Source organism: Onychostruthus taczanowskii, unplaced genomic scaffold (genome assembly GCF_017590055.1).
Source record: "Onychostruthus taczanowskii isolate IOZ18803 unplaced genomic scaffold, ASM1759005v1 scaffold14, whole genome shotgun sequence".
In the NCBI taxonomy this organism is placed as follows: domain Eukaryota; kingdom Metazoa; phylum Chordata; class Aves; order Passeriformes; family Passeridae; genus Onychostruthus; species Onychostruthus taczanowskii.
This window is the reverse complement of record NW_024498573.1, coordinates 1,651,157-1,664,628: the sequence shown is the minus strand read 5'-3', so window position 1 is coordinate 1,664,628 and position 13,472 is coordinate 1,651,157. Positions and strand designations below refer to the sequence as shown.

General features: G+C 45.6%; 1 protein-coding gene across 5 annotated transcripts in view; it reads right to left on the bottom strand.

The window, feature by feature from the left end:
* Window positions 1–4,089: 4,089 nt before the first annotated feature.
* The window catches only part of CSNK1A1 (casein kinase 1 alpha 1), a 32,618-nt gene continuing 23,235 nt past the window's right edge, over window positions 4,090–13,472 (bottom strand). For 2 of the 5 annotated variants that reach the window (XM_041397400.1, XM_041397404.1), the window contains 4 exons: window positions 13,035–13,109; window positions 11,596–11,702; window positions 10,594–10,742; window positions 4,090–5,603 (listed from right to left, as the gene is read on the bottom strand). In XM_041397400.1, the coding sequence (XP_041253334.1) occupies window positions 5,596–5,603; window positions 10,594–10,742; window positions 11,596–11,702; window positions 13,035–13,109 (339 nt within the window). In that variant the 3' untranslated portion in view covers window positions 4,090–5,595. Of the gene's footprint in view, window positions 5,604–10,588; window positions 10,743–11,595; window positions 11,703–13,034; window positions 13,110–13,472 lie in introns of those variants that run through there. The other 3 variants (XM_041397403.1, XM_041397405.1, XM_041397402.1) reach the window with 2 other exon arrangements.

The following is a 13,472-nucleotide window of genomic DNA, read 5'->3' as shown; positions in this document are numbered from 1 at the left end:
TCACCTTCCTCCCCAAAGAAAGGGGGCTGGGAAGAAAAGAATGACCACAGGCTGCTCCTCACCTTCCTCCCCAAAGAAAGGGGGCTGGGAAGGAAGGCAGGTGCTTCCAGGCTGTGTCAGCAGGGATTTCTGGCTCTCACCATGAATGCCAGCCCTGAAGGGGCATTAATGCCCCCACCCACCGTGCCCACCCTCCTGGAGCTGCTCCAGGCTCTGCCCGACCCCGACCCAGTGGCACAAACAGCCCTGGCCCAACTCCAGCCTGAGAGGAGGAGGAGGAGGAGGAGGAGGAGGAGGAAGCCAGAGCTCAGCACGAGGCAGGGCTGTGCCTGGGGGAAGCTGTCGGCGCATGAGAATGATTCTATTTGCTGCCTAAGTGATTTTTCTCAGCTCAAAGGACTTGCACCAGTTTGTGGCTTTACCTCTCTGCTCTCCTCCCCCACTGCCTGCCCGTAGCTGCCAAGGCAGGAGAACAATCCCTGCTCCTCTGTGCCCCATCTGGGCAAAGCCCTGCCCACGGCTCCCACCAGATGAGGATGTGGCAGATGCCATCAGCAGAGGCCACCCAGCTTGGTCTGGCTGCTCAACAGCAGAGACAGCTGCCAGCCTCAGGCTGGTCCTGGCCCCCGCTGTGCCCACTTGCATTTGTGAAATCCCTGCAGTCACCAGAGACGGGCTCAAGAATCTTTAATTCCTCCACAGTGCTGAGCAGCAGTTCAAACCCCAGGAGAAGGAAGTGCAGCAGCTCAGGAGAACCAGACACATCAGGGCAAGCTCTGCCCAGGGCCCAGCCCTGGAGATTCCCAGCTAAACACACCGTGGTCTCATTTGGAAAAGTCCCAGGGCACTGCTCTGGCCACAGAACACGCGGGACTCACCCCAGCCATGAGGAAGGGACAGGAGGATCTGATCCTCGTGGCCCTGCTCTGGTGGCTCATGGAGTCCCACCAAGCTGAGTCACACCAATTCCCTGCCCCACCTTGCCAGGCACAGGATTTTGCCAAGTCAGGCTCCTGCCTTGGGCATTTACGGGGCTGTAAAGTGAAGGTCTGAATGCACAATGCACGCAGGGACTCAGAGCAGCAGGGAAGCTCACAAGCCAGTCCACCCTGTAGGACAACATGCACGCTCCTTCAAGGGCTCCCGACCAGCTCAAATTGCTTCCATTCAAAAGAAGTTCAAAGTCTGCCACCTGCAAAACAGCTCGAGGCTTGGTGTCATTCCGAGGGTGGGGACAGGGAGCAGCAGAGCCTTGGAGTTCCTGGGACACGAGAAGTGCACACACAGCTCTGGAAGAGCTTCTCCTCCAGCCTGGCACGTCGATGCCAAACTACAAACTCCGAGGGGGAAAGAAATGCAGTTAATCAGCTGTGTTTACAAAAAACAACCCACATTATCAACAGGAACAAAAGGCAGAACAGGGAGGGCTGAGCATGCTCAGCTACTTCCAGGAGCAGTCCCTGATACCAAACCCCAAGCTTTTCCTTGAGAAAAGAGCTGTGTCAACCTTCAGTAATTTATGAACACAAAATACCTGCAAACCCAAACAACCCGAGCCTGCTGTGAGAATATTCCCTGGCTCCTACGCATTTCCAGCTACCGAAACCCAGCACTACCGACAGTCACATGGAAGAACGTCTCACATGATGTAAAAAGTCACATCAGCATCTCAGAGGAATGGATTTGACACCTTTAGAGCAGCTGAGCTCACTGTGGTAGTTCAAAGAGAGGGACTTGGGGTCCTGGGTGTGTTTGGGAGGGTTCATCAATGCAGCTGTGCCCCAGCATGAGGCAGTCTCCATTCCTCCCACCCTCCCCCGTTCCTGCTGAGCCCTGGCTAACAAGGATCACATTAAAGAGCCATTTCCACAGGAGAACAGCCAGGGATGCAGTCCTTCCTCTCAGGCCCTATTAGGAGGGAGGGCATTTCCTCTGTGTCATCAGTGCTGGCGCAGGCAGCTCTTCCTCCCTGCCCGCTCTCCTGTCTGTCTGCAGCCTGCCGTGCTCACCGACGTGTGTTATGACATCAAGCTGATATGAAATCATGATGATTTCACTGCAATTAAGGCAGGAGCAGATGGGGCTGATGGAGCTGGCTAAGCAACAAATCTTCTAAATTGGAGAACGCTGTCAAGAGAAATTAAAGCCTCGCGCAAAAAGTCAACTTGGGATGGCAGAAAAATTCCACATGGGAGGGACTGCAGGGAGGTGGCCAAGCCAAGCTCCTGGTTGGAGAAGTGGGGCTGGACTGAAGCACCTCAGCTCAGGAAAACCCCAGCACAAAGCAGGGACAGGCTCCCAACAAAATACACCTGAAAAAGCCAAGTGAGAACATGCACAACACTGCAACAGCGAGGCAACGCTTGAGCTTGAAAAATAACCCCCAGAGAGACAGAACTGCATAGAAAACAACAACAAAAAAAGAGTGTGGCACATGCTGGACAGGCTCCAGACCTAGCAGACACATCAAGTGTTTTTAACACAGCCAGGGGTTGTGTTTGTCACTTGTTACCAACACCACGCAGAGGAGCAGCCAAGGAGTGACGCTGGCAGTGACTGGGAGCCAGAGCTGTCTCTCTTCAGAGCCTTTACAGGAGAAGAGAAAAAGGCTCTCAACTGCTTCTAACAAGGAATGGCTTAAATAGGTTAAAAATAATGAAGCAGTACTCTGCACATGAGCACTCCGTGCTCCCAATTAAGCAATCCTTTAGAAGGTGGCCTCAGGAAGCCTCTCAGAGTCGTTCTAAGGAGGTTAATAAATTGCTTTGAAACCCTGGACGCAGCTTAGTGAGATGACTAAGGAGCTGTTGTCACAGCCTAATGTCATTACCCGAATTCTGGCACTTTCCAGGGAGCACGAGGCTGCAGACCTTGAGCTTTACAGCCTCTTGTCCAAATGATGATTCCTGGTCGAGGGCCTGGAGCTGCTTGCAGAAGTTTGGGCTCGGCAGGTCAATCTCTCTCCACACAAAAACGTTTGCAGAGGCGCAAGCAGAAGTCAGGATCCAGAGTTTTCATCCTCCAGGCTGAAGTCTTTGTTAGAAACCCAGGAGAACACACAGCAAAGGGGTGCTGGGTGCCTGTTCAAGGAAGGGGGGCATCTCGTGCCCTGGCCAGCACATCTGTTGATGCAAAACACTTGGCCCAGGCTGCTGTGCAGAAATAAACTCTGTTCCCACATATCTGCAAGGCTGACTGAGCTCCAGGCTCCTCCACAGCACTTGCAGCTCCCCAAACTACAAACCAATGCATTTTGACACCCTAAATGTATTTACTCTCCCCTGCAGAGCTCATCAAGAGCAGCTCTGTTTCCAAACCCCCCCTCAAAGTCATGAGCAAATTTAACTGACAGAGAAAATAATTTATTCTCCTGAAACCAAATTATTTTCTCCAACTTTTCAGCAAATATCTCATGTCAGAGCATGAAAAGCGGTGCCACAACAATTCCGAGCAGCCTCTCCAAGAACAGCTGCCAAGAAGGCATTTCATTGATGCTTCTTCCCCTCCTGCCAACGTGTGTTGTCAGACACGTTGCCTAGACAGCAGAAATCACGGATAAGGACATGTCACAGTGCTCTAGATACCAGTTCTTACAAACAGACTGGTTTTCATAGGAGGCATTGCTTGAAAACCATCCTTATTTGGATGGGGCAATACTCAGGAGTTTGGAAAACCATCCTGGCCAGGAGGATGAGCTCCATTTCTTCTTGCAGCTGGCAGGCAGCAGAGCCTGCTGAGTGCTCTGCTATCTCTGAAGCCCAGCAGCCTCCCTGATTATCTAGCCCAGCGTTTATTATTTATTATTGTTAGCACACAGTGTTCTCCACCTCAAGTTTAACATCTCAGGGCAGATCCTTCTTGGACAGAGTACAGGGGAGCCTTGATCCACATCACCACCATTCCAGGAGTGCACAGTGTCTTATGATCCTGAAGAAATGGTTTTCAAAAGGAAAGAAAGATCTTTTCCAACAGAAAAAAAAAAAAAAAAAAAATAAAAAAGAACTGTGAGCAGGAACTCTGCTCCATGCATGAAAACTGTTTAAAAAGCAAACATACAGACAACATTTACACAATAGGCATCTGGCAGCATTTTCAGACATTTTTTTTTTAATTTATTCTGACATGCTATAAAGGAATAAATTACACTGTTAAAGAATTACCAGCAATAAAAGTATTTCTTTCTTTCAGCTGGGCTAGAATAGGAGTGAGAAGGAAGACAGCCTGGGGCAGTAACCAATGTGAACTCTGCATGGTGCGAGGCTGCCCCCAAGAACAAGAGGAAATCTGCTCATATCCACTTCACAAGAACTTGAAAGAAAATGCCTTGGTTTCAAACCATCCAATTTTTTTCCAACCATTCCAATATTTTTCTCCAAAGCAGCAAGCACAAGTCAGTCCAGCCGAGGCAGGACATGGCAATGCTCGGAGGCTGCCAATCCTGGGTCTGCAAAAGATGCCATTTCATTTTTAAAAATTCCAATCTTATTATGGAGGGCTGGTCTCAAACAACAGGTTATAAAAATGCAAGACTGCCCCTTCCCCCTCAAGGAAAAAATACAAAATTTATTTAAAAACAAAATGAGGAAGAGTTACAACACTAAATCTAAAATGATTTAGAAAGAAATATGACTTCTTTTGCTTAACAAATGGCCTTAAACTTGGTTTAAAAACAGGGTAATGTAAATTTCTTAAACTGAATTAACAAGGCAAATTAAAAAAATCTCATTTCCTTACAGAAACAGTTTTTAGTTTTTAATGAACTTGTAAACAAAAAAGCTCCCGCTTCAAAATAAAAACAAAATCCCAGATCATATAGATGTTTACAGTGATTACATTTATCTAAGCAACTTACATACAGGTTCAGTTGTAAGATGTTAACTAAATTTCGTGACAAATATGCTGTTTTTCCTTTTATACCAAGAACATTATAGAGTTAATGCAGAGTCCTAAAGATTATCTAGTAGTCGCTAAGTTTCTCTTAAGTCTTCACTTTAGATGCTGTTATTTCTAGCACAGGTAAGCAGGCAGAGTCTTTCATATGCTTAAAAACTGGAATCTTTGGTTACTACCATGTCAGCTGGCTTGGTATGTTGCACATAGAAGCCAACAACTTTAAGAATGTTTTAAGTGTACAACTTTCAAAACCCAGGGAGGAATAACCAGAAAAGAGTGCACAATTGTGAGCATTTACAATTATCACAACTGTTGCCGAAGACTGTTCATGCCATTCTTCCAAAACAATGAGATCTCATAAGCAGTGTAGTTCAAAGTAAAAAGGTAACAAAAATTGGCATATGCACAATTTTCTCCACTTGTGTGTCAACCATTAGTTAACTTTTCCACTTGAAAAAAATGCAATAGAAAACTGGACACCATGTTTCACTATCTCAGTAATATTCACAATTACAGCTGCTACAACTCAAAGTGCAGCATCACTGACACTGCCCAGAGCCAGTTTATACTGATATTAAGTTCTTTACACCAAGGAAATGGTTGCCCACAGCCACTGGCAAGTGTATCAACTAAAATTTCTAGGATTTGGGGAGTGACAAGTCCTGCTCCGATCTGCTCTGCTTTGTCCCATCCTCGTCATGCTCAGAAACCTGCAAGACAAACACAAGGGCAAACTTACTGATACGGCACGGAAACGAGCAACAGCGTTCACGGGAGGAAAATTAAACAGCAGTTATGGTCATTCAAAGGGCAAAATGCTGCTCCATCTGGGAATTGCAGAGCTCCTGGTGTCCGTTTCCAAAGGCACCCAGCATTTGCCACAGCTCTGGAGCTCACACAGCTCTCACTCTCACCTAGAGCTGCGCTGGGAAACAGCTCAATGCACCAGCTGGATGCCACATTCCTCCAGCAGGAATCCAGCCCAGCACTTCGAAAACAAGCTGTGTTATTGCCACTAGGAAACAGGATGTAATTTCATAGGATTGTTTTCTACTTGTCTGCAGTGGCTCATGTTTATATCCCTGAATGTCAAGCTGTCATCTGACTGCAGGGTGCTCTGCAGAGACGCGGCACGGCGGTGTCACACGGCCAGGCAGGGATCACTCACCTTCCAGTAACTGCTGGCACCACAAAGCCACAGCAGCACACAGCCCTGGGACACCCACCGGGGAAGCAGCACAGCTCAGCCTTCGGAAGGACAAGTGTCACCTCACGTGACAGGGGAGGCGGTGCACACACGGCAATTCTTTCAGCGTTCGGAATTCCAAATGACATTAGGAACAGGGAGAGTACAGAACACACACGGATCTCCAAGACTGCAGGCTAAGGCAGTCCTCCCTCCCTGCTCCTTTCTGGTGACTCAGGTGGCGGGGCTGTGCTGCACACAGGGGACAGCAGCCTCAACCAAAGATGGCCTTGCCAAGCGAGTTTCCGTTCTGGATGCTCTCCAGACAGGATGGTTCTGCCCATGGTGAGTTCATCACAGCAACAGCTCTGAGTTTTTGCAACAGAAATCTCTTCTCAGTGAAATACAGACAGAGCTGACCTCAGCTATAGCTTGTGCTGTCATCCAGAGAGAAGCAAGTGCAAACAAGTCTTACTAGTCTGACATTCTGTCCAAAATGTATCTGGAGAGTGCCCAGAAAAGGGCTTAACTCTTCCAGGACTGGCTACAGGTCATTTCAAAGAGGTTCAATAACTTCTTTCAAACCCAGTGTTAATGCACTGAGGGACAATTCTCTTTATCCAGCACTGGTCATATTAAAAAAAATTAAAAATAAAAAATCCTGCATTGGCTACAGGTCATTTCAAAGAGGTTCAATAACTTCTTTCAAACCCAGTGTTAATGCACTGAGGGATAATTCTCTTTATCCAGCACTGGTCATATTAAAAAAAAAAAAATCCTGCACCAGAATCAAGACAGCCATTTCCACTTGAGTGCAAATTCCCACAGAAAGCTCAGTGACTCCAGAGTTCCCTAATCCCTACTTGATGCACACAACCAAAAATTATGCTGTTTTTCCATTTAGTGTGATCAGCAGAGAACACTGATTCATCTTTTGAACCACTTTCTCCATCAAAGCAGCCAAAACAAAGTCAACAAAGGAGAGTGTGGAAAGAAATAGATCAACTCATTGCTTCAGAAGTCTGAGTATTTCACAAGAAATGGGAGCCTGAACCTGAGGACAAAGGACATCCTACCAAACGATCTGCTGCTCTTAGAGCTCCTCAAACCCAAGGTAATATGGGCAGGAGAATGTCCAGCTACAGAGAGCAGCAGAGAGCTGGATTCAACTTAAAATGTCCCTTGAAAGTCCTGTAAAGACACAGCCCAAGCACAGCTGTCAGATGAGATGGAGAGCACAGGGAGCACTGCTGGCATGAGGAACCTGCTGGAGAGCTCATGGTGGCATCTCTTGCACAGATCTTCACACAGGGCCAAACCATCACTCCTTGTCCCTCTGAGGTGTTACCCAAACCTCTGAAAATCTCTGTGATCCTCAAATTGTTTTTTTATTACCACGGCTGAAGGTCTGATTGACAGGGAAGCAGCAACTGCAGTGTAATTCCCTAAAAACCTCCTCAGTTTGAAATGCTCAGACTTTGTGTGTTCTCCATTTCTCCAGACAAGCAAGTGAGAAGGATTCAGGTGTCAGTAATTCTAATTCTCAAGCAGAGAAGTCTCAGTCTGTTCTGAGTAATTCTGACACCACCACGGGCATCCAGCAAATATTAATGGACCTGCTGACAGCCTCACAGAATCTCCACTGCCAGGAGTTAAAAACACCTCTCCCAAATGGAACTGGGTAGACTTTATCCTGCAGATTGACTGCTTGAGTCACTTTTATGACTGAGGGAAGCTGAGTGTAAGCACAGTTACAAATCACACCTGAACAACTGCTGCACTGGCAAAAGAGAGGCAGCCCAACTTCCCCGAGTCAGCAGAGCTCTGTCTGCTGGAACAGTTCACCTCTCCAAGTTCCAAACCAGCTGATCTGGCTGTTACAAAAGACACTGCACACAGTTCCAGAGAGGGGCAGGGGGGAAAAAAACTGAAGAGAAAAAAGGCCATGGACAGAACAGGTTATTCTGGAACTAAGCAGAATATTTAGCCTGGATAAACTCTGGGATTTATTGATGATTTAGCATGGATCTGAGTTAAGGAAGGCAGGAGTATCTGTAAATGAGCACACTGGACAAACAATCTGAGTCTGTCCTTCCCTGGCCCACCCTGCCCAGATGCACATCTCCAACAGCACTTTGCAAATAACTGCACCTGTACACTGCTATTTGCAGGACTCCTGTTCAATGGATAGGGTTACCAGAGGAAGCCTTTTCAGCCACTTCCACACAGGCTTTGCTACAATAACTATAAAAGAATTTAACTGAACTCCAGAAAAAATAAGCAGGTATTTCATCCTCTCCAATGTGACAGAGCATCTAAGCCACACTGTCTCCCCCCTCCTTCAGCTTAGCTGGGTTCAAAAAAAACCTTCATTAACTGGCAGAATTCCCCACAAAAACACATTTTAGGACTCTGGAAATCTTTACTTTGGTGAAGAGATGAAGCCTCTGAAGCCTTCAGATGTTTGCCAAGCACTGCTTTAATGCCGTGCTGACATTACAGCTTGATCGATCCCAAGGTCACACACTTTTCTTGGTGATGGGGAGGGGAGAGTCATTCCCCAAAAAACCCAATGAAATTGTGCTAAAACCCCAAGAAATTCATCTTAGCTGTAGCAAGGGGTCTCTCCCAAAGGACAGTGTGATGAGGAATGCAAATCAGTGAATAGGAATGGTCTCAGGCTCCATGGCAAAGCTCCCCTGCTCATCCCTGGCCGTGAGCTCAGCTCTGCTCTCTGGCACTGAAGCATCACTTCAAGGTGCAGGCAGATAATCACTTTAATGACCTTTTCTTTCTTCACACACAGCATTTGGGCAGAGACTGTCTGAGCCAGGAGAGCAGCACGTCAAACCTCAGAACACTTCAGCAAAACTGTGCTTCACCAGCTCACAACCCGATTTTCAGGGCAGGTTCCACTTAGAGATCACCACCTCCTGCAAAGCCCTCCCTTTGAGCATGAGCTGTTGTGAGGAATGTGCATTGTTGCTCAAATTATCTTCTCCTGCTCAAACAGCCAACCTCTCCACACCCCAAATTGGGCTGGGTTCTGAACTTCAGTCAGAGTTTCTCTATTTCAGGAAGCAATCCAAGCCCAGGTGCTTAATCACCCAGTCTGCACTGGTGTGGCAGCTGCAGGAACTGGTTTCCAGCCTGTCAGATCCAGCCATTCTATGCCAAAAATCTGACACTGAATGGCATCTCTGAATTTTTATATTTTTTTTTTTCAAGAACCACTTCAATCTTGGGAAAAGCAGCAGGTGTTTTAATGCTTCATTTATTCTGAACAAAATGTGTTTTTCTGATAGCTATTTTGACTAAAGACCTACCTGGTAAGGTTTGAATGCTCCCACACTATGTGAAGAACAATGTTTAAGTTTATTGTAAACACTTTTGCATTTCTTTGATTTCCAGGATTGTCATGTTAGCAAGGATGTAATTTTATACCTATAAAATTGACACACAAGAGGTACTGAAGAGCAGCAATGCCTCAGTACAGAATTTAAACCTTGCTTCTCTATTCTTAGTCACACAATCTCATTAGTTTCAATTTTATCCACAGCTCAGCTGCAGGAATTGGTTTCATGGCAAGACTGGCTCACAGATGTGGCAGTTTCATCCTAGGGACTTACCAGACTCACACCAGCACATTTGCATCATAAAAAGAAAAAAAAAAAGTATTTTAAAAGCTTCTAAACCATGTGGAAAAAAATTGATGTGTCTTTTCAGAACTCAGTTATTACACAATTACATTTGAACATGTCACAACATTTCCCTTTGAAACCATAACCTAGAAACATCAAAAAAAATCATCAGGAAACCTGAAGCCCCACCCCAGAGCACCCAGATACTTCAGAAAATTGTGAGTTGGCAATCCACAGCAGTTTGGGGTTACTGCTTGATTTAGACAAGGCATTTTGAGCTCACTGGTCCCTTCCTTGAAGTCTGGACCAAATGTCTCAATGTAAACCCACTGGAGGAAGCCAGAGCAGTCACAATTTTCTGTTCCCAGTGTTTGAGGCATACAGAACAGAAGCAAACCCACAGCACTGTACCAGCTGCCACAGAGCAGAACCCAAAGTCTCTAGATCCTTGCCTAGTCAATGAGAATTATCCCTTAAAAAGTGTTAGGTCTAGGATTTTGGATTGCATTATATATTTATACATATATAAGGAATATATATGTATATATATAAATCAAAATAAATAAAAATGTCACATTCCCAACACCAAGTCAGTTTCTTGTTTTTGGAAAGTGGTTAATGCGGGAGCAAAAGATGCAGTGGTTAAAAATGACCCAACATCCCCAGAAGAAATGATATGAATAACAAGGACATTTTGGTATAAAGTTAGTAGTCAAATTCTCCAAGGACGTCTTTTGGTTTTGCTTTTGAATTTAAGAGCCAAATGTAGTTTTTAAACCACCTCCTTGATCTAACACTTGGAATTGCCGCCGTTGTCCAAATTCGTGGAAATTTTGTTTTTCCTGTAACGTCACTTGGTTCTTGGCTACTAACCTTTCATGTTACTCTTGGATTTGTCAGTTTGCTTGCCTGTGGGGGTTTGGGCCTGCTGCCCCTGCCCACTGGAAGAGGCTGCCTGCTGTGCTGCTTTCTGCTTTAACATTGTCCAGTCGAATGTGTAGTCGTACTGGTGGTTCAAGGTCCTGCAAGAGAGGGAAACGTTCTGCTGTAACACATCCGAGCCAACACCCAGCCCTGCCTGAAATCCCACAACTAGGGGATAGCTCCTTCCCTAAGCTGCTTTAGAGATTATGGATGGTATAGAAATGCTAAGTATTACTAACTTAAAGGGATTCTTGCAGCAAGCCCAAATGCCAGCCAGCAGCGTTTACTCATTGCTTACACAAAGGTGTGCACTTGTGGAAGCAGCACTTCCTCCCAGCCCAGCTCACTCAAAGTCTGCACTGAGCTTCTGAGCTTTTTTTTTCCTTTTAAATACAGATATAATTTCAAGGAAAGACTGCAGTATTGTACATCATTGAATAGGAATTCTTTGGATTCCAGAAACCTGGGGGGAGACTCAAGAGATCAGTACCAGCCCTTCTTTTGACAGATGCTGTTCACTGCACAAGGTGGAATTTATGTTCCAGTTGCTCTAACGAGTTCAATGAAGCAGCACTATTCTCCTCCACTGAAATTTCTCTCCTGGGAACTACTGCTGGGCCCAGCACTGATTTCCAAACATAAAAAGCTTCAAAGACTTCCACCAAGGGGTCAATTTCTTATGGTACTTCCAGGAGAACCTGAAGTATGGGCTCAACCCTGTGGTCACATCACACAATGCAAAAACAAGAGAATCTTTTCCCTTTATGTTTAACATTGAACAATAATTTTCAGGTCCTTTAAACAGCTTTTGAAGCTCTGAAATGAAAGGGACTCCCAGAAGAACTCCCTACACCACACACACAGGAGCTGCCCTCTGCAGTGCCAGTCCCACAGAGCAGTTCCCAACTGGATCCCTGAGAAGTTTCTGTGCTTTTCCACTTGGAGACTGACCTGAAAAGAATACGGAACAATTGCCTCAGGTACATGTAATCTGGTGCCTCTTCAAAGCGCAGGCCACGACAGTAGTTCAGATACATGGCAAATTCTGCAGGGAACCCCTGTGAATCAACAGTGTTAATCAAGCCATGGCTCACAGCAAAAACCTCCCAACAAAGGCAAAAAGATGTACAGCTGTCTCTAACAGCAGAGGAAAACTGCTTGAAGATGCAGGAATTAATTCCACTTTGCCCCTCGTTGTTAATGTGTTCTGGAGTTCAGCATGTGGGTTTGCTCAGTACACACTCCTTCCCCAGATCTGTTACCTTATGGGTGGTTTGCAATCACAAGCTCTCTGCTACCAGAACCTTCAACATTTAACTTATTTATAAAGCACACTGTTCATCCTAATTAAACCTTGTTCTTATTAACTCTCTAAAATAATGATAATTATCTGGTAAGAGATTCACCAGTTTCCTTGATAATCTGCTTGAACATAGTAGAGACAAGGTCAGTTAATAAGCATTAAGTGTGAAAACTTAAATTATGAAAACCTTGTTCAAAGATTTTCTGCTTTACATTTTTAAACATTTCATGCTGTATTAAAGCCTGCCTGTAACAGGTAATAGCACACAGAACAGTGCTGTACAAAATCACAGGGTGTAACATCCCTGGGAGTTCAAGGCCACACTGGATGGAGCAACCTGCACTCTTGGAGGGTGTCCCTGTCCCCAGCAGGGGGTTGGAACTGGATGATTTTTAAGGTCCCTTCCAACCCAAACCATTCCATGAACAGTTCAACAGCTTGGGAGATGCTGTGAGACTCTGGGGATAGAGATGTGCAGGACTAGAAAGTGCAATCCTTGGTGCTGCTGTCTGAGGGCCACAAGCCCTGCTGTGTTCTCAAGGATCTTTGTTAAGAAGCACTTGGATGCCACAGTGCAAGAGGAATCTTAAGACTCAGAGGAAAACCTTGGAAAAACAAAGATCACTTGCATCCAGTTCCACTACAGGCACTACTTGAGTTAGGGCAGACAGTATGAACCCTCCTGGAGAGGCAGAAAGTGGATGTGGGCGAGCCAGACAGCTCCACCTTGGTTACTTATTTACTTCTGATGTCAAACTTGCACTGTAAACGTTGAAGAACTGAACAAGCCTCGCCTAAGAGAGCTGGGAGCTTGCACAGCCAACAGTCAGCAAGACCTGAGTGATGGTGGCATGAACTTTGCCAAGGAGCAGCAGCAAATGCTGCCCTGTACACACATTTCCAATCTTGCTGGGTGGCCAAACACAAGGCACCCAGTGCCTGCCAAAGCAGTATTATTCAGCAGCAAATGCCATGTGAGGCTATTTAATATATTGGCTCAAGTTTAGGGGAAAAAAACCAACAAACAACAAACCAAACAAGAAAAGAATTTCCATTTCACAGTATGACATCATTTGGAAACTCTTACCTTACACAAAACCTCAACAGGAGTGGACATTTTCTTTTCACTAATCTTTTCATACTTTTGCTTCTTTGTTGCAGCCTGTGGAACATGTAGGTCACAATATAAGAGATATTGTGCAACACTGGATTAACAAGGACAGCAGCAGCAAAAAAAAAAAAATTACAAAAATCCTTTGGTCAACTAGAAGTATTTTATGTGAAATCTCCAAGTCCCACACACTTATTGCAAAGAGAATGAAGGTCAATCTGGTATTAAGATTTGGCCACAGTTTAATACCATTTGTCGCAGTCTAATGCTTCCATCACATGGCACAGCTCGTGTAGTTCTAGCTGCTGCTTTTGTCCATTAACCACAGCAGACTTGCAGCTCCATTTGCCAAAGTTGTATTAATTCCCACTCAGTGCCCCACTCAGGGCTGCCTGGTGCTTCAGCCTTTACATT